At 35.8% G+C, this 21,457-nt stretch overlaps 3 protein-coding genes, 1 long non-coding RNA gene and 1 pseudogene across 5 annotated transcripts; 3 read left to right on the forward strand and 2 right to left on the reverse strand.

Moving 5' to 3' along the window:
• Positions 1–213: 213 nt before the first annotated feature.
• On the forward strand, positions 214–2,618 carry LOC18102144 (phenylcoumaran benzylic ether reductase POP1-like; annotated as a pseudogene).
• A 1,947-nt stretch (positions 2,619–4,565) lies between these two features.
• Positions 4,566–6,683, forward strand: LOC7456368 (phenylcoumaran benzylic ether reductase POP1-like). Its single transcript, XM_002313750.4, has 5 exons — positions 4,566–4,950; positions 5,042–5,176; positions 5,325–5,562; positions 5,676–5,879; positions 6,116–6,683. Exons 1-5 carry the CDS (start codon positions 4,768–4,770, stop codon positions 6,280–6,282), a joined length of 927 nt encoding a protein of 308 aa, XP_002313786.4. The 5' UTR covers positions 4,566–4,767; the 3' UTR covers positions 6,283–6,683.
• Positions 6,684–6,774: 91 nt separating this feature from the next.
• Positions 6,775–12,259, reverse strand: LOC7456367 (adoMet-dependent rRNA methyltransferase spb1). Its single transcript, XM_002313003.4, has 11 exons — positions 11,664–12,259; positions 11,109–11,156; positions 10,860–11,018; positions 10,703–10,749; positions 10,267–10,423; positions 10,119–10,180; positions 9,490–9,679; positions 9,309–9,401; positions 8,608–8,750; positions 8,393–8,513; positions 6,775–8,043 (listed from the first exon to the last, which is right to left on the reverse strand). Exons 1-11 carry the CDS (start codon positions 12,135–12,137, stop codon positions 7,015–7,017), a joined length of 2,523 nt encoding a protein of 840 aa, XP_002313039.3. The 5' UTR covers positions 12,138–12,259; the 3' UTR covers positions 6,775–7,014.
• Positions 12,260–13,750: 1,491 nt separating this feature from the next.
• Positions 13,751–16,394, reverse strand: LOC7464020 (protein RER1A). 2 transcript variants are annotated; one of them, XM_002313002.4, is made up of 4 exons: positions 16,122–16,394; positions 14,871–15,240; positions 14,166–14,346; positions 13,751–14,053 (listed from the first exon to the last, which is right to left on the reverse strand). In XM_002313002.4, exons 2-4 carry the CDS (start codon positions 15,218–15,220, stop codon positions 14,000–14,002), a joined length of 585 nt encoding a protein of 194 aa, XP_002313038.2. In that variant the 5' UTR covers positions 15,221–15,240; positions 16,122–16,394; the 3' UTR covers positions 13,751–13,999. The 2 variants fall into 2 exon arrangements, with proteins under 2 accessions (XP_002313038.2, XP_052311911.1); XM_052455951.1 differs by lacking the exon at positions 16,122–16,394 and adding an exon at positions 15,965–16,089.
• Positions 16,395–17,767: 1,373 nt separating this feature from the next.
• On the forward strand, positions 17,768–21,020 carry LOC127905798 (uncharacterized). Its single transcript, XR_008060168.1, has 3 exons — positions 17,768–17,883; positions 18,020–18,307; positions 20,580–21,020. It is a non-coding gene; the product is annotated as an uncharacterized LOC127905798 (long non-coding RNA).
• Positions 21,021–21,457: the final 437 nt, after the last annotated feature.

A 21,457-nucleotide genomic window follows, 5' to 3' on the forward strand; every position in this document is an offset into this window, starting at 1 on the left:
TTGTGCTTCGTTTATAACTCGATCGTGCCTCAAAATCATCTCCATCCATTCTTTATCATGTTGACAAACCCAAAAGCCCACCAATGAAAAAATCCCACCTGCACAGGATCTTGTCCTCCAGGCAGAAACATAATCATGGCCACATCACTTTCCTTTCTTTGGGACACAAAAAAACAACGTTGTTCCCTTTATACAGATGGTTTAAGCTAAGCTATGGCCGCGAAAAGCAAGACTCTGTTTGATAAAGCACCAGATTTTGAGTATCTAGATTTTATTATATATGATATGATTTTCAGCCATGAGGTAAAAAATGGTGGTGCTACTCTTGAGTCCTCCGTATACGAAGCTCAGACACCACCAGGTGTTTGAGGATGATTAAGTCAGTATTTTATTTATTAAACACACACACACACACCATGTAGAGAATAAAGGAGTGAAATAATGGGAGAGAGAGTTGGCTACCTAGAGATGTGCAAGTGTTATTGAATTTCTTGAAGAAAAGTGATCGAGTAGGAAAGAGTTCCTTCATATAATAGGAAATGTAAAAGTATAATCCATGCTTTTAATGTGCTGAGCCAAGTAACTTCAAAATAGTAAAAAAGAAAGCCTATAATTATAAGAAGGTCCAACCTGAACCTGATAGGTTTTGTAAAAGAGCTCAGATTTCGTACCTCGTCACTGTTCATTGAAGGCACAGGATACATGGAAAAATTCATGGTAGAAGCAAGAGAGTCCGCTCTCTCTATCCCTGCCAAATCCAATATCATTAACAGCTTCAAGAATCTTGGTGTCCATTTCCTCATTGTAAGTCAACCAGTATAAAAAATGTGAAAACTGAAGGAAAATGTGCTGTTGTGTTAGTTGTTATTTACTTTAGGTTTTACTACACGGAGATTTGTTTGATCATGAGAGTTTGGTGGTGAAGGCAAAAAGCAAGTAGATGTGGTAATCTCTGATATTAATCACAGTCTCTTAGGTGATCAAGTCAAGATCATTGATGCCATTAAGGAAGCTGGAAATGTTAAGGTTGGTAGTCTTATTTGGGTCAATGAACTCTTAACTTGATTGATATTCTGTCATTCTGGTTTCATTCTGACTGGGATTTGATTGTCTTCTTGTAAACTAAAAAAAAAGAAGAAGAAAAAAAACTTGATTGAGCAGAATTATTAACAATTCTTTTTAGCTTGTCAGTTTGTTGATGAAAATTGTTGGTTTTATTGCAGAGATTCTTCCCATCAGAATTTTGAAATGATGTGGATTGGGTGCATGCTGTGGAGCCATCAAAAACAGTATGGTCTACGAAGGTTAAAATCCGCCGAGCAATTGAAGCTGAAGCAATTCCAGACACCTAGGTGGCATCAAATTGTTTTGCAGGCTACTATCTATCAAATTTGTACCAGCCTGGAGCTACAGCTGCCCCGAGAGACAAGGTTGTCATTTTAGGTGATGGAAGTCCTAAAGGTAATTTGTGTGACAGCAGATAAGAAATCTTGATACCCTTCGTATATTGTATTCTTAATTGGGCATGGAAAATATATTGGATATTGCATTGCTAGATCATTGATTCCTATTGCTGTAAACTCTTGTTTAGCTTTGAACTACTGCTATAGCCTGCAAGAGACCCAGAATTCTGTCCATTATCAGTCTTGAAATGCAAAAAGTAGGCCATAAGTAGGTAAGTATGAAATGTATGTCATTGTGGCAATGGACTGCATTATATAAGCAAGTCAAATAGGAGGAGGGTGCAGCTCCGTGCTGTGTGTGTTGAACGAATCTTACAGTTTTGTCTTTTGATCTGCAGCGGTTTTTAATGCCGAAGATGACATTGCTACATATACTATCAGAGCAGTAGATGATCCAAGAACCTCGAACAAGATCCTGTACACCATGTCCTCATTCAACATCATTTCATTCCACGATCTTGTGTCTTTTTGGTTGAAGAAGATTGGGAAAACCCTCGAAAGGATCCATGTTCAGGAGGAGCAACTTTTGAAGGATATCCAACGTATGAATATCATTTCATTAGCTTTATATGTAAACTAGAACTCTATCACTGGAAATGAAAGATATCTTCAATTCACTATCATCTGTTAGACCTCTGTCGACTTGAGTTCGAAAAATGTTTACCGGTGTTCTTAGGAACAGTTTTGTAAAGTTTGTATGGTATGAAGTCATGGAGTTTGACATTGGTTCTCTTTTCTTGCATAAGCTTCGGCTCCACTCAAAAGTAGATTTATCAATAGGTCACTCTGCATTTGTGAAGGGAGATCAAACCAACTTTGAGATTGAACCATCATTTGGCGTGAAGGCTTCTGAGCTTTACCGTGATGTCAAATACACCACTGTGGATGAGTACCTTAACCAGTTCGTCTGATTCTTCTGCATTAAGCGGCATCACCATGATAAATAATATTTCAGATGCCACGTTGGGCCTTAAGAGTATGGAAGAAAGTTGGCTATAATTCTAGCACTTGTATCAGTACACATCATGTTGGTTCGATCCCAGACCTCTTAGGCACCTGTTGAGATCTCTGTGATGTATGAAGTTACAACACAGAAGCATTTTCTTGACTGCGAGCATTACATTTATGTTACATTCCTGAAAATTGGAGTGAGGATCCAACTATTAGGCATTAAGCAATGTGGTAATTGCTGCTCTTTTTCTTTGAGATTTTTCAGCGGATGTCTTTGTGAAGGAGCAAAAAGTTGCAGCCTTCACAATAACCGCCACTGATCCAGGTGCATTGAACAAATTCTTGCATTTTAAGTCTCGCAGGAAATGTTTACCCAAATAATGAGTTGGTTGAGATCTGGGAGAGTGATGCTGGGAAGAATCTTGATAAGATCAAAGTACCGAAGATAGCTTAAAAAACTACAACAAAAATAATGTCCAACGGGATACTACAAAATCCTCCCTAAAAAATCACAATTATTAGAAAATAATATAAATTAAATTTTAAAATCTCATCTAATAGCTTAAATTGATTCTTTAACATGGTATCAGAGCCTTGATGATCAAGCGGTCACGAATTCAAATCTCATCATTCCTACAAATCTTAAAAGCTTTTACTTGAAGGAATGTGTTAAATAATAATATGAATCATATTTTAGAATCTTATATAATAACTTAAATTATTAATTTAAATTAATACTAAATAACAAACTCCACAAATGCCTTAACAAAGGCCTCTGTACCAAATACTTTGGCATTTTGCATGTTCTTACTTTGGCATTTTGCTCCCTCCTCTCAATCATGGGGAGTTACTTACCCAACCCCTCTCTCTACATCTCTCAATTTTCTCTACGCTGTGAGACTAACATACCTGATTCTTAAGCACCACATTTTATACACAATATGGTGCACGCATGGCCAACAAATTCCTCAGCCAATTTAAAATTGGTGCTGGATAAATCTCCTAGGTGGGAAAGAAAGTTGGGATGAGAGCAACATGTAACTCTGGGGTCATTTATACCAAAGTGATCAATCATTTTCGCTTGGAACAATCTAACAATTGGCCAATTGAAGGGCTTCGTGAACTTCAAAAGCTTAAAGTCTTCGCCTACCAAAACCTTCTTCTTCTTGCGTTTTTTCTTCTTTTAAATCAACGACCAAACTCTTCATTCAACATTGAAAGGCCACCAACCAATTCAAAGTTTCACCTACCAATTCTTATTCTAGAAACTCAAACACTTCACGACAATTTTCAAAACAAAGAACTTCACTGGAGCTGCTGAGAACTGAAACTGTCAACTAAAACTAATTACAAAGATTTCCTAAGCAGTTTTGATCCTCCTATTCCTGCGCATTCTAAATAGCATTTTCAGGATATTATCTCCATTTTACCTCCTGCATCATTGTGAATCCTGGATTTCCTTGCTTTCCAAACAGAATGCAACTAGGATTACCAAGCAATACTTTTCTTTTCTACCGAAACATCATAGCCCACCAGAATTCAGCATCCCAATCGCTAACTTGTCTGACTCGTTATTCGATTTTCTTTCATCTAAAATGATGCCAAAATCTGTAGTTCATCTCAGCAGACACTCCATATCCGGAAAACATGCAGATGATTTTCATATACTCAGCATTTGTAAGAGGAGATAGCACGTATGCTTTGGAATCAATTCTTCAAAAGGGGTCAACGTAACAAGATTGTATATAGGGATATAATAATCTGTTCGATTGATCATGAAAGGAACCCACCATGATGGACGAACCACATCAGTTCATGTGCTGGTGGGCAACTTATCCAAAGTCTCTAATTTATCTAATAGATTCTTCTGATGTTAACAGATAACAATTGTACTTATTCTATCTAATTTATTTTGGAATTGTTTACTCTACCAATCTCTCTAGTGGCTTTAAAAAAATATAGGCATGGTTCATAAAAAAGAAAAAAGAAAAAAAGAATAGCAATCGAGACTTTAGGCCTTTTCTTTTGGATCCTTCCGATGGTCAAACAAGAGCAACCACCAAGTTAATGCTTTTCACCAAACAAATAGGGGAAATTACGAATTATTTAAAGCCAACAACTCTAAGAAAACCCCATAAAAGACCACAAATGCAAAACTAACACCCCCTTGATCATAGAAAAAGAGACTATCATGGCAACATGTGACAATCTCTTCATGGTCAAAAGTGTACACCTGTAATTTTTCAAACATATATTTCGGTACTATAAATAGTGACCTTTAACTTGGCTCAATCTCAAACAGTCTTCGGATTATTCTAAAACCATTTTTTTCCCTACCCAGAAAGTTTAAGCAATGGCCGCGAAAAGTAAGATTCTGTTCATCGGGGGAACAGGATACATAGGAAAATTCATAGTGGAAGCAAGTGCCAAGGCAGGCCACCCTACTTTTGCTCTAGTTAGAAAGTCCAGTCTTTCTAGCCCTGCCAAATCTAATGTGATTAACAACTTCAAGAATCTTGGTGTCAATTTTCTCACTGTAAGTCATTTTCTTCTTTGAAATGTGAAAAGTAGTGTTATAAACGATGGTTGTTTCTTTATAATTGTTTGATTTTTTTTTTTTTTTGTAGGGAGATTTGTTTGATCATGAGAGTTTGGTGAAGGCGATAAAGCAAGTGGATGTGGTGATCTCTGCGGTTGGTCACTCTCAATTAGGTAACCAAGACAGGATCATTACTGCCATTAAAGAAGCTGGAAATGTTAAGGTTGGTGTAGAACTTCCTTGATCAACATGCTGTCATTCTTGTCTCGTGCTGGACTAGGTTTTGAGTCTTCTAGAAAACCCAGAAAAAAGAAGTTAATGATGTTATGAACACAATGGATTGGTAATGAGAACTCTTTGTTTTATCACAGAGATTTTTCCCGTCCGAATTTGGAAATGATGTTGATAGGGTGCATGCTGTTGAACCAGTAAAATCAGCATATGCTCACAAGGTTAAACTACGCAGAGTTCTTGAGGCCGGAGGAATTCCTTACACCATTGTGTCAAATAATTTTTTTGCTGGTTATTTCCTTCCAACTTTGAACCAGATTGGAGTTACAGCTGCTCCAAGAGATAAAGTTGTCATCTGGGGTGATGGAAATCCTAAAGGTAATATAGCAAATTCTACTGAGAATCGTTTTGTGATAGACTGAAATTCTCTGCTTACAGTGCTCTGCTTAATTGTTGAAAGAATTTAACAATTTTTTCCATTTCATGTACAGCGGTGTTTAACGTGGAAAATGATATTGGCACCTATACTATCAGAGCAGTGGATGATCCAAGAGCCTTGAACAAAATCCTCTACATTAGACCCCCAGCCAACACCATCTCATTCAACGATCTTGTGTCTTTGTGGGAGAGGAAGATTGGGAAAACCCTTGAAAAGATTTACATTCCCGAGGAGCAACTTTTGAAGAATATTCAAGGTAGGAATATCATTCCATTAGCTTAATATCCTCATTTGCAAGCATCAATTTGACCTCAGCTAGGATGTCAAGTTTCTGGAAAAATTATAAGAAAAATTGCTTTGTGATGACTTGCTAGTAGTTGATCTAAACAATGTTTTAACAGTATTTTTCTTAGTTTGAGAAGTTTAAAATTGTAACCAAGATAAGTTTATCAAGTTTGACATTGATTCTGTTCGTTCTTTCTGGTTTTGCAGAAGCTCCATTTCCAGACAGTGTGGAATTAGCACTTTTTCACTGTGTCTTTGTGAAGGGAGATCACACCAACTTCAAGATCGAACCATCATTTGGTGTAGAGGCTTCTGAGCTTTACCCTGATGTCAAATACACTACCGTGGATGAATACCTTGATCAGTTTGTCTGAGTCTCCTACATTAATGGCGTGGAAGAAAATAAATGGCTGCAATCCTTGCACTAATTATATTATTGGTCTATATATTGGTCTATATATGTATCATGTTACATGCCATACAGAATGGCATTAATTTTGAGCAAAAGTATTAAATTTCTGTGAACACTTCAACCAATGGAAGCAGATCCAAACCTAGCTGCATTAAACTACCTCGTCCTGACAAAGAAAATACTGTGGTTGCCTGCCCAAATTTCAGTGTCCTAGAGTAGCGATGGTTGTCTTGTTTTTGCTGTTTTAGCAGATGTTACAAGAATGAAATATGCAGCCTTAGCCATCTTCGTTAGAAAGGCAAAATTGTGTTCTTGATAACCAGCAAACGTCTATTAGGAATGCATATTTTTCGAGATTACCAAGGTAGGAGTGCATTTTCATTTTACTGTGACCTTTCTTAGAAGACAAATGATAATCTTCCCCGACCTTGAAACGGGGTATATAAAAAATAAATAAATAAACAAAGCAACATGCTCATTAACTTTGGCAATGCTGCACAAAAGATTCTGATAACTCTCATAAACATACAGCAAAATTTATAAGCCTCGACAGGCTTCAAGTCTTCGACTGTTCCATTGTTTAAATATCATAAGAAACCAGGAGGAAAAAAAAAAGCTCACAGAATAATTGTGTGCAAGAAGGCTGGATTTCGAAGCAACAACTTCATCTTTTCAGATGTTCAGATGCAAACCTTTATTCATGCATGCCCATCTTTTTTCCTTTCTTTCCCTTATTTCCCTTAGCTGAAGTCTTTGCAGGCCCTTTACCTCTCTGGCCCTTTGCATTCTTACCCTTCTTCAAACCACCTTTTCCTGGCTTTCCCATACCACGCGCATCCTTTTTCATCCGCCGATCAACAAGGACTTTCCCCTTGCCAACCTTGACTGTAACTCCTTTCTTTGCAACCACATATTCCTTCTTAGGCCTTTTTGGTGCAGCCTTTTTGTATAGTTGCTCAATTAACCTGCCCTTTGAGTGATCAGAGATCTCCGTCTGCTTTGATATATCATTTGCCTTCTTGCGCACCTTCTCAAGCTTCCTCGCAGCTACCCTCTTCTTTCGAGCCTTGGCTTCAGCCACTTTCTTAGCAGGCCGAGCATTTATTTCTTTGAATTGTGCTCGCATAGCAGCAATCTCCTCTTTGGTAACCGGCTTAATTGGCTGGCAGTGTCTCTTCTCTTCCTCCACAAACCAGCCAGGCAGGCCCTCATCATCAAACATATACTTGTTGTAGGAATCATCAAGCATCTGCTCCCTTCGCTTTTTTCTAAGCATCTTCTTAGCACAAGCCAATATCTCAGCCTTTGAGTCAACATCATCATCCTCAGATTCATCTGATGATGAATCATCACTAGAATCTGTAGCTGGAGCAGGGACTATCTCAAAATCATTTTCTGCCGTAGAAGATGGGGGTTGAGTACGATCAGACCCTGCAGCATTCTTTGCAGACTTTTTTGGAGTCGCAATTTCTTTCTCCTGTCCATCTACCAGCATTTCATCTTCACTTTCATACTTCTCCAAGTTTCTGGCCTCTGCAGTTTCCAAGTCTCCATCCTCTGCAGCTTTGGCAAAGATATCCTGATCAAACCACTTCCTTGTAATCTCTTCTTCAGTTGGCACTTCCCCATCATTGAATGGTACCATCAGAGGATTTGCTTCATGATCACCCGTTTCTTTATCTGAATCATAATCTGAATGAACAATATCATTGTCACCATCACCCTGCACAGCCAAAAGAATGAGTATGCTTTGCAACAGCAAGGAATGTGGCATTAAAATTCACAGCCAAAATAACCCACCCAAACAATATAGGAGAACATCAATGCACAAAATGCAGGACATGTTTTACTAAGGAACAATGGATGGCAAGGAATGCGGGGTTAAACACCGAATGCACAACCAAAATAACCCACCCAAAGAATACAAGAAAACATCAATGCACAAAATGTAGGACACATTCTACTGAGGAACAGTTAACCCTTCAGAGTCGTTATCTGAAGACGTGGGGAAATTAAATTAATTAATGTCTCATTGCAACTTAGAAGTAGAACAAAATACAAGAGCTTTATACCTCCAAAAGTTGTTCAGCATAGGCTTGCTTTGCACGTTTCCGCTGCTTGGTACTTCCTTCCCTTTTGGTCACAAACCTTTCATAAGCCTGATCAAGGATCTCTTCCATTTGTTCATCAAATCTAACATCAAAACACAACATTGAATTTCAGAATGATTTTAGAGGTTGCATTCTTCAAAATTATATCAGCAATAATGCAAATATTTAGGAACTACCTTCTGCGTTCCTCATCAGAATCTACATCACTGGGTGAATGCTCCTGGTTTTCCTCATCAGTTTCTTCATTTTCACCATCCCTTAAGCCACCATTCTCATGATCATAGTCAGCAGCATCAACAGCTACTAAATCTTTCTTTCCCTGAAGGAAAATAGCGAAAGAGATTTCAGACTATGACTGTGTGACTGTGTTTGAGATTGTGATGTAGTTAACAAGAAGTTGGTTTCAGCTAAAATGTAGGTTAGTAGTCCCAAGCAAGTATTCAGCATTTCAAAATGATGTAGTTTGTTTTTTTTAAAAAAAAAAAAAAAACACCGTGGTTTTGCAATTGTCTGGAGAAATCTTTACTGGGATTGTCCATATCCAGTTCAATGAACCACTTTTTATGACCGAATGCTGCCACTTCAGTTGGCGCAGATTCATATTTAAAGAATCCAAAGCATATAACCAAACTCTGCATCCAAGATAAAAGGCACCAACTTTTTACTTATATGCACATATTGCCATAATATCAGGGATTCTGAAGAAAGCTTCCTCACCCGGAAGGAGATTTAGGAGCATGGTGAAAAGAACCATCAATAATTGCTTTGGCTTAATGCAATATTTTGATGCAAATCAGACATCTGATTTAACTTACAATACTAACAAAGACAAAGAAAAAAATATAAAGAAAGTTAAAAAGAAAGCATGAAAGTGAACCTTGATGGAAGAAAGAGAGAACAATTCAAGATCAGTGTAACCATCTGCCGTTGCATCGATTTGCATTCCACCGGTTGCCTTCCGTACTTTATCCTGATATTTTCAAATATAGAAGCAGCAACACATGAGCTACAGTAATAGATATCAATAACTGGAAGAGCATGCACAATCAAAAATCAACCTTGGCTCGTCTTTTTGCAAGAAGTTTCTTTTCTCGTTTCTTCTTCCGCTCCATAGCATTTGTCAGGTCCTCCATTTCATTGAGCAACCTATCATCTTCATCCTCCTCTTTTTCATCTTCACCACCTTTTCCAATAGAAGGACTAGCTTTCTGAGACGAAGACAGGGCCTTTCTTATTTGCATCCGCCACCTACATGATAGAAAAGATGTAACAACATTTTATCTAATGTATATTAATAATAAGGCACAATGAAGAAAGTACAATACCAGAACATGCAAAAGAGTTGTTTATTATACATCAATTACATTACTTTGCATGCATCCGCACAAGCTTAACATATTTTCATTTCTGATAAATGGCATCAGAACACTAATAAGATTTGTTTCAGACCCAAACCCACTCCTAACATATTTAGGTAAAACATTTTCTCCCATTCTAAAGACAACTACTGATAATGAATACACAGGTGTATTCCGGAAGATTTTTCAAGGAAAAGAATAGGGTGTGCGGAAAATTCATCTCTATTACTTCCAGATGCTGGAACTTCACAGATCACCTGAAATAATTGTAAAGAGTTGAAACATAAAAAAAATAGAGGGCGAGGAGGGAGACAGCACACAAATCTTACTTCAATAGATGCTTGAAGTCTTGTTTTCCCAAAACACGCAGATCATCACAAAGATGTTTAACCTGATCAGATGGATAGTTTGTTTAGTAGTTAAAAAACAGAAGAGAATACAAGGTATGATGGCGAAAAAAATAACAGAAAAGATTACCTCTTCTGTGGTTAAATCATGATCACGCAAGGGTAAAGAAACCTCATCATCAAAGGCTATTGAAGTAACGGAACCAAGGATCTCAAGAGGGCTGTCAGACCAAATGAAATCAGCTGCTGAGGAAACTTTTCTGACAATGGACTCTCCATCTTCATACCTGTAGTTTGATTTTAACCATATCATTACATAGAGCTATAACAATACATATTGTTTGTTTTGAACAACCACCAACAGATATTTATGTGCACTAAATATTTCATCTTCATTTGCACCAACCAGAGCATTTCATCTTCATTAAAATTCCTAAACTTATGAGTTTAATAAAAATGAAGAATTTATGCCTTATCCTGAGTGGATTACATGAAGTAACAAAAACTGGCATATTATCATTCATCTGGCTGTATGAAGAAATTCACAAACTAATGAGAAAACATACCCATCACGATGCCGCTTCTGCTTTGTTCCTCTAAGGACATCCACCACCTACATCACAATATAAACAAAACACCAATCAAAGTACAGCAGAAAAGTGGGATTGTTGCAAAGAGGAGAAAAAACAGAAAAGTCACTCTTCATGTATAGCAGATGATTACCTTCCGTTGGGGTTCGTCAGATCCCTGAAATAAATGCTTTATGTCAAGAAGACGAGGATCAATCTTAGCAGGGGCCTTGTACCTTAAACCCAAAACAAATATTTCAGCAGATGCTGAACGACTTGCTGCTGGTTTATCCACCTCGACCTTCTCAAATAACTAGAGAAAAACAAAACAGATACCACGATCACTTACACCAACTAATCACTGCGACATAACAAGGATTTTCAAAAGAGATTCAAAACTCACCTGATTAAGACAATAGATGACAGAACTATAATCTTGGGACCTGAAAACCTAAAACAACACAACAAATAAGCACTTAGCATCCGGACACAGTAAATTGAGATAAATATGAATAGACATTAAACTCGATAAGCTTTATTTTATGTTACATTAAACTCGATAAGCTTTATTTTATGTTATGTATGGTTATTCATTTATAACAAGACCAACCAAACACAACAGCAGAAAATTCCTCCTTTTCTCCTCCAATTTTTCTCAACAACCAAATTCACCCCAAAGAAAAAAAAAACTAAAAAAAAATCTTAGTCAATTTCCCATGTGTCATTTTAGCTAATTACTCATTTCCAACAAAAGCAATCAAATGAACCTCACAAATAGCAAAAAGTTCTCTACTTTTCCCTCCAATTTGAATAACAATAAACATAATTGCTAAATTCAATAAAACACAACATCAAAAACTAAATAAATTGCACTAAAAAAAACCCCCTTTACCCTCTAATTTTATCAGCAACCAAACATAATTTCTAGTTCAACAAAACCCAAGAAAATAAATCTTACTTTAGTAACAAAAGTTCCTTTAGGAGCCAAGAACTGAGTAGCCAATCTAACAGAATCGATAACCAGAGAATTTTGAGCCATAGCTTCTTGAGACCAAGCACCACCAATATTAGGTGACCCATCATGTAAAACCAAATCAAAAGCTCTAACTCCATGTTCTCCCATGATTTTCTTAATCTTAGCTCTACACTCAGGCTTGGTTATATCCTGCTCTATCGAGACAGCCCCTCGTAAAGGCGCTATTTTAACTAAATCAATGCCTAAAACAAGACTTCTTACAGGCACGCGCTGCACTGCCACCTGCATCCACCCGCCGGGTGCAGCACAAAGGTCAAGCACGGCGCGTGAGGATTGGAGGAACTTGAACTTGGTGTCTAGTTGAATTAGTTTCCATGACGCACGCGATCGATAGCCGTGTTCTTTGGCTAGTTTGTAAAATTTATCCAAACGATGCTTTCCCTTTACTTTTCCCATTGTGATTTACGGGTCTTGGAGATTTTGAGAAAAATAGAGAGAACTTTTTCTTTTTCCTTCTGATGGTTGCTGGTAGGGTTAGGTGTTCCAGGAGAGGGGGGGGGGGTTTAGCTAGGGTTTCGAAGGGGCGCAGTTAATAGAATTATAGAACTATTATATAATGTAATAGACCCACTGGACCCAAAGCCCATAGTTTAGATTGTTAAGGAATGAGATTTCATTAGGTTGGGCTTGGCCCAGTGAATTACCCAACACAAATATAGAACAAGCTTGCCAGTTTTCCATGACACCACCAGAAGATAAGATGAACTAGTGTCACTTTTTTTTGGTATTATACACCAGCAATCCTACTACTGGATAAGCTGTTCCAGGTGAAGTACTTGAAGCTTACCTGCTTGCTTTCCAACGTTGAATAGGATACGCCATGTATCTGATCAGGTATCTGATTTGGCACCCCATGGTGACGATAAAAAGAAGAATCCAGGAACAGAGCAATATGGACCAAACGACAGGAACACCGAACATGGAAAAGATAGTCATCATGAATGCTATGAAGAACCCGGACACCCACGTTATCAAAAAAAAAAAATTTACTTTGTGAAGGAGTACTTGGATATGTGACAGCAGATACAACAAGGTTATTTTCATGCACAGGTATATCTGAGATGGATCCGCCCTATGGTGTTGGGGAAGTGTTCAGATGGTAATTTACACAATCAAACAAACTACCAAAGATCATGAGCTCCCTGACTACTTGGTTCTTATAAATGGGGTCAACTAAGCTGGCTGTGGGGCTGGCTCACCTAATAAAATCCTTTAAACCTGGAGGTTTAAGGAGGATTTCTGTTTTTTTTGTATTATTATTATTTCATAAGAAAGCAGGTTTCATTTTAAAAAAAAAAAACTGGCTGTGGGCCTGGCCTGATAGTTATGACTTATGGTCCGGAGTTTAGTTTCAATGGCAGAGACCAAAATGTTGGCAAGTCGAACCAATGAACATAGAGCTGGCACCCTGGCCTCAACCCTCACCATGATAAAGAGCTCGAGGGTGGAGGGGTTCACAGGTAGGCAACAGACTCCTAAGTGCATGAGCATGGACCGAGTTAGAAAGAGGCAGCAGGAGAGGGGGCAACATATCCCAATCCTTGCATGAAAAACTGAATTCAATCTTTTTACAAAAATTGAAGGATCTTGCCTTGCAGACCAGTTTTCCACATCTACAACTTGGATAATTCCTCTACTTAGTTACTAGGTGATTTAACTGCGGATAACTTGGCTAAACGAAAATTGATATAAGTTGTGGTAATCAACAATTCAACATAAGCGAATTTACCAAACCATTTACATACCAAAACAAGTACAGAAGAAACATATCAGTTTCACCATTATTTGAGTACCAAAGAACAAGCACTGGTGCCAGAACAAATTGAAGAACAAGCACTAAGTTTAAACTGAAAGTTAACTTGCAAGAGAACCATCCACTACTGTCTTTCTGTGATAACTTCCAGTATTAAAGACGCATACACTTGTGGCTATAATTGCCACTTTCCATGACTACCAGCGAGGGAACTAATACCACTGCATCAAGCAGTATATACATAAGACAATATTCATTCTCAGAAACGTAAATGAATCTTCTTAATTGGTATATAAACAATAAAGTTTAACTTCTGCAACATCAGCACTCTGCCATCATAAAATGTCAAGGCACAATTGAACTTTCTGTTTGCAAGTGCATATTAGTCCATCACAACATAAAGGCATGTCCCTCAAAAAAAAAAAAATCAATTGTCATGAATCTTCATGTCTAAATTTTAACTTCCATCTGGTCCTTTTCTAGGCGCCTACCAACCATCCAGGCTTTAGTCCCCACGGGAGCCACTGCTACCTGCAGAAGACTTCTTGCCACCATACTTCTGTTAAAGATCAAAGAAACCAGAATGTTATCTCACATAATGGCAGTCCTACTACAAGAAAAAATGTTACAGTGGCCACGGTTACTAGTGGTGTAAAGCACTTGAAACTCACCTGCTTTCCAACGTTGAATGGAATATATTTGAATTTGATCATATGCGCAATTTGGCGCCTCATTGTAAGGACAAAAAGAACAATCCAGTAACAGAGTAATATAGGCCAAAAGACAGGAACATCAAACATGGAAAAGAAGGTCATAACAAATGCGATGACGAATGCTTTCGTGAAGGAGTACCTGGATATAATGACAGAAACAACAGGATTACTGGTGTGCATAAATGTATCAAAGATGATTTCCTTAATCCCCTCTTCCTTATCCCGCCCCTTCTCAATGGCAGGAGAACCCATTTCTTTTTCTTGTATTGTTTATTATAGATATGTGTTTGGTTTGTTTACTTATCCTATACCCAAAAGCAGCCCTATATAGTTAAGAGAAAGCATGGAATAGTAGAAACATCTAATCTTAATCAAACACACTACTAAAACTATTTAGCTTTCCAACCACCTATTCTTTTAAAGCAATCCTGAATCTGCAAGAACTATGAGAACCACCAATTGAAGGGCTATATATAGCCAAAAGGTACTCAAGGGTGGATCATTCATGATTGAAGTCTCGGAAGATTACCAGGAATCATTTATCAGGTTATAAAGAACAATGAAAGCAATTACACAACAGGATAACTGAGTTGATACACATACAAACAGCATGGGGGTAATTACAAGACTAATTGTCACAAGTGGAAAAATTACTTTCATTACCAGAATTTGAACTCAGGAAGTCGGCGAATGAATGGCTTGAATTCATCAGAACCCTTTGTTGGCAGCAAAGGACCATCTGAAGGATCAATTTCAGGATCAACCAGAGGTGATAAAAACCCAATTAGCAAGTTCAGTATGTATATTCCAAGCCCATAGGCAATTATGTAAAATCCTTGAACATAATAAACTCGCAAACAGTAGATAGCCATTACAACAAAAGTCCCAATCCACCTATGGACCGTATGTGGCGTGCTCTTATCAAGATAATACTGATACATCCTCCAAACATCATTTCCCCATTGCGCAACAGGTGATGCCGCAGAGGCACCCTCAGCCCCAACTCCCTCCATCCAATTTAATCTTCACAATCCTGCCAATTTGATAATATAAAACAAATTAAACCAGCCAAAAAAACCTCATAAGAAAACAGAAAACACAACAAATAACACTGCCCATATCTATGTATGTATGCATGCATATTAAAAATCCAACTGCTACTCGAAAAACATGACCATGCTTCATTTTAACTATAAAAGCATGACCATGCTTCAATTTGACCAATACTCATTCAATTTAACGAATTAAAATCCGGTGAGGTGGTACAATATCCAATTTCCAATCAAATCAAAGCATAACACCGACAAAAAAAGAAAGGAGAAAAAAACGCATGAATCTTCTTAATTACTACAGCAAAAACAAAATTGCTATTCACCAAATTTATGTTCAGAAAAATATTTAAACCGGATTTGAAAGAACCCAGATGACAAAATGTACGCAAGAAACATAAAAACCATCCAATGCAAACAAAACCGTTCACTTTCTCAATTTTTTGGAGCCCGAACTATATAAAAATAAAAACCTTAACAAATTTGAAAGGAACCCAGATGATAAAGGCACGCAAAAAGAATCCAAGACCCACAAAGCCCTTTAACTTCCCAAATCTCAGGAACCCAAAATGAAGAAAATAAGCTTCGTTTAAGCAACCAAATCAAACCCAAAACAGCACAAGATCTAACAATCAAGAAACCAGGAAATACTTTCAAGAAACAGATCTATAATAAAGAGAGCATAGGAATCAAGAACCATAAACGTACAAGGTGATTGGATGGTAAAAAGTAAGGGATTAAAGGGTGCAAAGAATCAGGAAGCAAACCAAGCAGATAAAAAAATGAAAGGGGAAAGAAATAAATAGATAGATTATAATAGTAAAGAAAAATAGAGGGAAAAGAAGAGAAGAGAAGAGAAGCTGACCTTAAATGGACTTGTGATTTTGGTGGCTAGGGAGTAAAGACTGTCCGAGAGAGAACCAAGGAGAAACAAAAGATAATTTTTAGAGGCTAAGGATGTGCAGATCTGTATGAATCAGCCAGTGCCTGCTTACAGGGATATAGATTTTAGTATTTTACTGCTTTTTATTTTTATTTCTTTTTTAATTTTCATAAAAATATAAACAAATAAAGAGATGAGGAGAGTTGAGTTAATGACAGGGAAGGAAGGGTGTTTGAAGAGCGATGGAAAATTATTTTGTCTGTAAGTGATGACGTCCAGGTGGCGTTTTTGGTGGCCTATCCCAAGGAAAAAAAAACTTGGAATATTTTTTTATCAGTTTTTATATATTAAAATAAATACTTATAAAAACAAATTATTTCTATTAGAATTAAATGATACCTATTAATTATTTTAATATCTTATTTCAAAAAATAAAGCATATACTTTGACTATAGTTTTGAAACTCGTCCGACCCGGCAGGTCGATCTAGGATTGAAACCGAGCTAGATTGAAAACAGATAGGAAAAAAAAAACCCGGCGTGACCTGGCTGACCTGACAAAACTCAGTCAAAAACTCAGTTGTGACCCGTTGATTTTTTATTTTTTACTAAAACGACATCGTTTTGATTAAAAAAAAATTGACCCGGGTGACTCGGTCAAAACCAGAGATCCGAGTCGAGTCTCAAAACTATGACTTTAACCATTAAATCAACTTCATCTTTTCCTAAAAAAAAAAATATAACAATATTCTTTTTCTTTATTATTATTTTTTTTATCTAAGGAGTAGGTTTTTTTATTGGCATATTAATGCTGTTGTGTAATTATGATGTTACAATGTCAATATATAGTAAATTAATAATTTTATTAGTATTATAATCTATAAATTAATATATTATTTATTATATGCACATATATATTGATATATTGATTATATGTTTGTCGATATAATAGTGAATGATAATTGTTATTATTTTAACACTTAATATATACATTGACTCTCATTTCAATATATCAAAGATAAAAGACTTATATCTCTGAAAAATATGGATCGATAAAAATTTATTTTTTTAATTGATGAAATATTAGAGAATTCATTGACAAATAAACACTCCAAAGTCAAACCATAAAAATTCTTTGCACCAGAGACAGCATTAAAAAAAAAGATAAATTTAATGGTTAAAAAAATAAAAATTGCGACATTTTTTTTATATGAAAGAGAACAACAGAGAGAGTTTTATTTATTTATTTAGTAAAACATGAAAAGAAAAGGGACAAAAGCTGTATTCCAAGGCAGAAAGTACACAAGGAAGTGTGCATACCAAACAAAAAAGGGGTAGCTGAGGTCCATGACGATGAGCATTTACTCCGCACCAATCTGTGAACAAACGAATAAAATGTATTGGGCTGGGCCCATCTTTCTCTGCAATATCAAATAGTAATTTACGAGGTCTCATTAATGTAGCCCATTAGGCAACCTTGCTCGTGCTTATGGATCCAGGAATTGCCTCTCCTAAGTCTTGAGCCCTAGAGGTTGCTAGGAACGTTCCGAGGCTCGGTCCATAATCTGACCCGAAAATGAATTTGGGTCGTTATTAAATCAATTTGTAATATATCATCTGGAATCAATTTTTTTTTTTATCAAAACAAATCCCAGCATGTTTACTTGCATTTATAGACCGTCAATTATTGGAGTGCGATCGACGAACAGAGGATTTGAAAGGCAGTCTTTTCGCACTTGAACCAGGTAAGCTTTGCCACTTAAATTAAGTGGACATGCTTTTTTCATTGTAAAAAACTATGGTTCTGCAAAGAATATTTGTCAAGATCAACAAGCAGGGAAACGTTATAATTTATATGCTGCTACATCTGTCATTTAACAGTTGTGTATTGCAAATCGGATACACACCATGGATGATTGGATGGTTTACAGAGGAAGGCCATGGGAAACGGTGAAGCACAAAACACATCAACTTTTCTATTCCGGTCGTTCAGGGGAGAATCAATCTTCACTGCGCAGATGGTATCAGAACGAAGACAATTTTTCTGCCATACTTGGCTTTCTCTCTAGCTAATTGAAATTTACAGACACATCCCATGAATCAAAGCACGAGGAAGAGCTTATCAATTCAAAGTCCTACCAGTGATTATATACTTGCGTGTGAATTAAGGTGCGTAGTGATTTCCTATAAAAGCACTCATTAACCTAAACATGTCTAATTTTGGAGTTTATGGATTTTTATGGATTCTGGTGCATTAAGCTAAAAAAAAAAAATTAAAAAAGTTATTATTTTAATATATTTTCCAGTAAAAATTATTTTGAAAAACAATAATAACTATTTTTTTAAACATGCTGGTAATCGTACAGGAAAACTTTTATTCTGGATTTATAAAACTCACAAATTTAATGAATTGATTTTCATTATTAAATTTACATATATATATTAATATAACCTCTATTAGTTATATCAATACGTGATAAAAACGATAATAACCTAATTTTTTATTGTCTTATCTCTTTCTTATTTAATTCAAATTATTAAATTTAAAACCAATAACATTTGAAATCTAACTCACGAGACCCGGAATCATAATTTGAGATCTAACAACTGATTGAATTTGATCTGTGTTAGCTATATATGTTAGCTTCAAACAAAGAAAATTAAAGAAAAAAGGAAGATCTCGAGACAAGGAACAAACAATATTTATACGACCAGATAGCTTGAAATCATATCCAAAGAACAGTGTCAATTCTAGATCGACGAGCCTGAGCCTGAGCCTCGGCCTTCACCTTGCACGATTTCTTTTTCTTTGTTTTATAAAAGAAAGATTTGAACCCAAGTACGAGGAAAATGAATAGCATGGGAATAAATTTAACTACGGATAAATTGTGTTTTCAAAAAATTTTAATTTTTTTTTTATTAAAATTTAATATAATTTGTATGTTTTGGATCGTTTTCATTGATGTTAAAAATAATTTTTAAAAATAAAAAAAATTATTAACATATATTTCAATATAAAAAATTATTTAAAAAACAAACGATAATTTCATCACTAAGTTTCCATAGCTATACACGAGACAAGATTACCTAGTTTGCTTGTACATGGCACAAGTCATGTGTTCGATGCTAGGCACACAACATGCGGCTTAAAGCAAGAAAACTGACATGGATCATCGAATGGTCTCTTGCCCAACTCTGTGACAAGACGTCAAATTCCTCTGAGACACGTATTTCAAATGGCAAGAATTTCTTTCCAATAATGGTGTCGCAGATAGGCAAATAATGCTTGTCAAGCCGACAACATTGTACAACACAGAAGTCCTCAACATCGTTAGGTCATACGTGGACAAATCACAGCCACATTAAAACTGTATTTTTCTGGTGGATGAACCATGCACATAGCAATGGAACCCACCAATAAATGTTAACTAGTCAAAGTGAAATTCTAGCCATCCGAGCAACCTATATATTGGGGGTTTTTTTTTAAAAAAAAAATATAGCACGATAATTGTGAAAATTTGGTGGAATATCACTGTTAAAAAAAATATGATGAAATAATATATTTTGATATTATCCGAGCGACAAAGTAGATATTATTTTTAAGAACCGTAATGTTTAATAAATAGGAAGCATAATATTAATATGACAAAATTATAATTAATATTATAGTTAATAATTAATGTTACGGTTAATAACTATGATATTTAAGTAAATATCAATGTTTTGAAACCCAATATTATTAAAATGTTATTTTTATTAACCGCAATATTTTTAAAATTTGCTATTTTTTTAATTACTTCGCAATGTATTTTGTTTTTCCTGTGTTAATTACATAATCTATCCATATATATGTGTGTGTATGTATGCATGTATGTATATAGTGTTAGAGAATAATATAAATCATATCATGAGGTCTTATTTAATAGCTTAAACTATTGAGTTGAGATGATTCTTTAACATGGTATCGGAGTCTGGATTACTAAGCGGTCACGAGTTCGAATCTCACTATCTCTATTTATTTGATAAAAATTAAACATAAGGTAGTGTAGACATATGTAAGTTTCAAATCCAAAAGATTTTTACTTGAAAATGTGTGTTAAATAATAATATAAATTATATTTTAAAATTTTAGATAATAATTTAAGTTTTTAAATTAAATTGATATTAAAGTTACGTATTCACACACACTAAGGCTCCCTTTCTTTTTATAATTTCCCTGGCTCGATCTCCCAAGCCACCCAACTTGGAATCGGGTGTAAACTAAAAACTGTCCATGTTAATTACTTCATACACTCGTTCCAAAATCGAGGGCCAAGTACAGTATCTTAAACCAGTTTTTGGGTGTTAATATGAAGTATTTTTCTTCAATCTCTCTGTTGTTGTTGTTGTTATTACCTTGAACTAAGATTTGATAGATCTTGTCTGTTGTACTGAATTCAAGCGTTTCAAGAATAAAGTTCCTTTACACGGGGCTCCACAACTAGCTAGCAGAATCCAATGAAGAAGACCCATTCGAAGCGATAAGGATCAGGTTTTTTGTGCATGATCACTGCCAAACTGAGTTAGCGTCACTGCCAAACTGAGTTAGCGTTACTGCAACTTGAATCTCCGCATCAAGTGAAGATATTTCTTGCTCAAGTGATCATATCTTCTAGCAAGCGAGGAATTGCCACGGTTCTTCTTGCAAATTCCCAGTGCTCGCAAGACAAGCTATCCTTCTACAATTCTACTACAAAGCATTGTATCTTGTCTATTCCAACTGTATCCTTAATCTATTAGGTTATTCATGAGAGTTTTCGGACCCAGAAATATATATTACAATTGTTTATAGATATATTTAAAAAAATTACAGAACTCCAGGAATCAATATAAACTTTGAGCGGTAGCTTTGTCTTTATAATTAATTTTAATTTTCAATAGTTTGTAACTAGTAATATGTTTTTTATTCCATAACTTTTTTTTTTTTTGTAACCGTGGGTGTCCGGCCCAGGTTATGCACACCTCGACTAATCCTCCGAAACCCTGAAGTTAACAACTAGGTCTTGAAGTTTGTGGCACTCAAACTAGTAACCTTTAGAGAGCAAATCTAAAACATGATTAGTTAAATTATACCGTCTTAATTATTTTTTCATAACATTTAAATGTCGTACATTTAAACCTCTGTATATAAAAAAAAAATTTAGTTATATAATTTATATCTAGGATATTAGTTCATGAATATAAATATAAAAAAATTATATATCCTCGTGTTGTGTGTAAGATTTAACTCTGTACATTATCATCTATATCTTTTTAAATAAAAAAATATTCAAAATAGAT

Source organism: Populus trichocarpa, chromosome 9 (genome assembly GCF_000002775.5).
Source record: "Populus trichocarpa isolate Nisqually-1 chromosome 9, P.trichocarpa_v4.1, whole genome shotgun sequence".
Classification (NCBI taxonomy): domain Eukaryota; kingdom Viridiplantae; phylum Streptophyta; class Magnoliopsida; order Malpighiales; family Salicaceae; genus Populus; species Populus trichocarpa.

Excerpts from the sequence above, each read along its gene's own strand:
- LOC7456367 (XM_002313003.4), bottom strand. The coding sequence starts at position 12,137 with ATGGGAAAAGTAAAGGGAAAGCATCGTTTGGATAAATTTTACAAACTA. Across the intron at positions 10,181-10,266 it reads ATGATTTAACCACAGAAGAG|GTTAAACATCTTTGTGATGA; the intron begins GTAATCTTTTCT and ends CCATCTGATCAG. Across the intron at positions 8,044-8,392 it reads ATGCTGAACAACTTTTGGAG|GGTGATGGTGACAATGATAT; the intron begins GTATAAAGCTCT and ends TTGGCTGTGCAG.
- LOC7464020 (XM_002313002.4), bottom strand. The coding sequence starts at position 15,220 with ATGGAGGGAGTTGGGGCTGAGGGTGCCTCTGCGGCATCACCTGTTGCG. Across the intron at positions 14,347-14,870 it reads CTTCCTGAGTTCAAATTCTG|GTACTCCTTCACGAAAGCAT; the intron begins GTAATGAAAGTA and ends CATTATATCCAG. Across the intron at positions 14,054-14,165 it reads CATTCAACGTTGGAAAGCAG|AAGTATGGTGGCAAGAAGTC; the intron begins GTGAGTTTCAAG and ends GATCTTTAACAG.
- LOC7456368 (XM_002313750.4), top strand. The coding sequence starts at position 4,768 with ATGGCCGCGAAAAGTAAGATTCTGTTCATCGGGGGAACAGGATACATA. Across the intron at positions 4,951-5,041 it reads TTGGTGTCAATTTTCTCACT|GGAGATTTGTTTGATCATGA; the intron begins GTAAGTCATTTT and ends TTTTTTTTGTAG. Across the intron at positions 5,177-5,324 it reads AAGAAGCTGGAAATGTTAAG|AGATTTTTCCCGTCCGAATT; the intron begins GTTGGTGTAGAA and ends GTTTTATCACAG.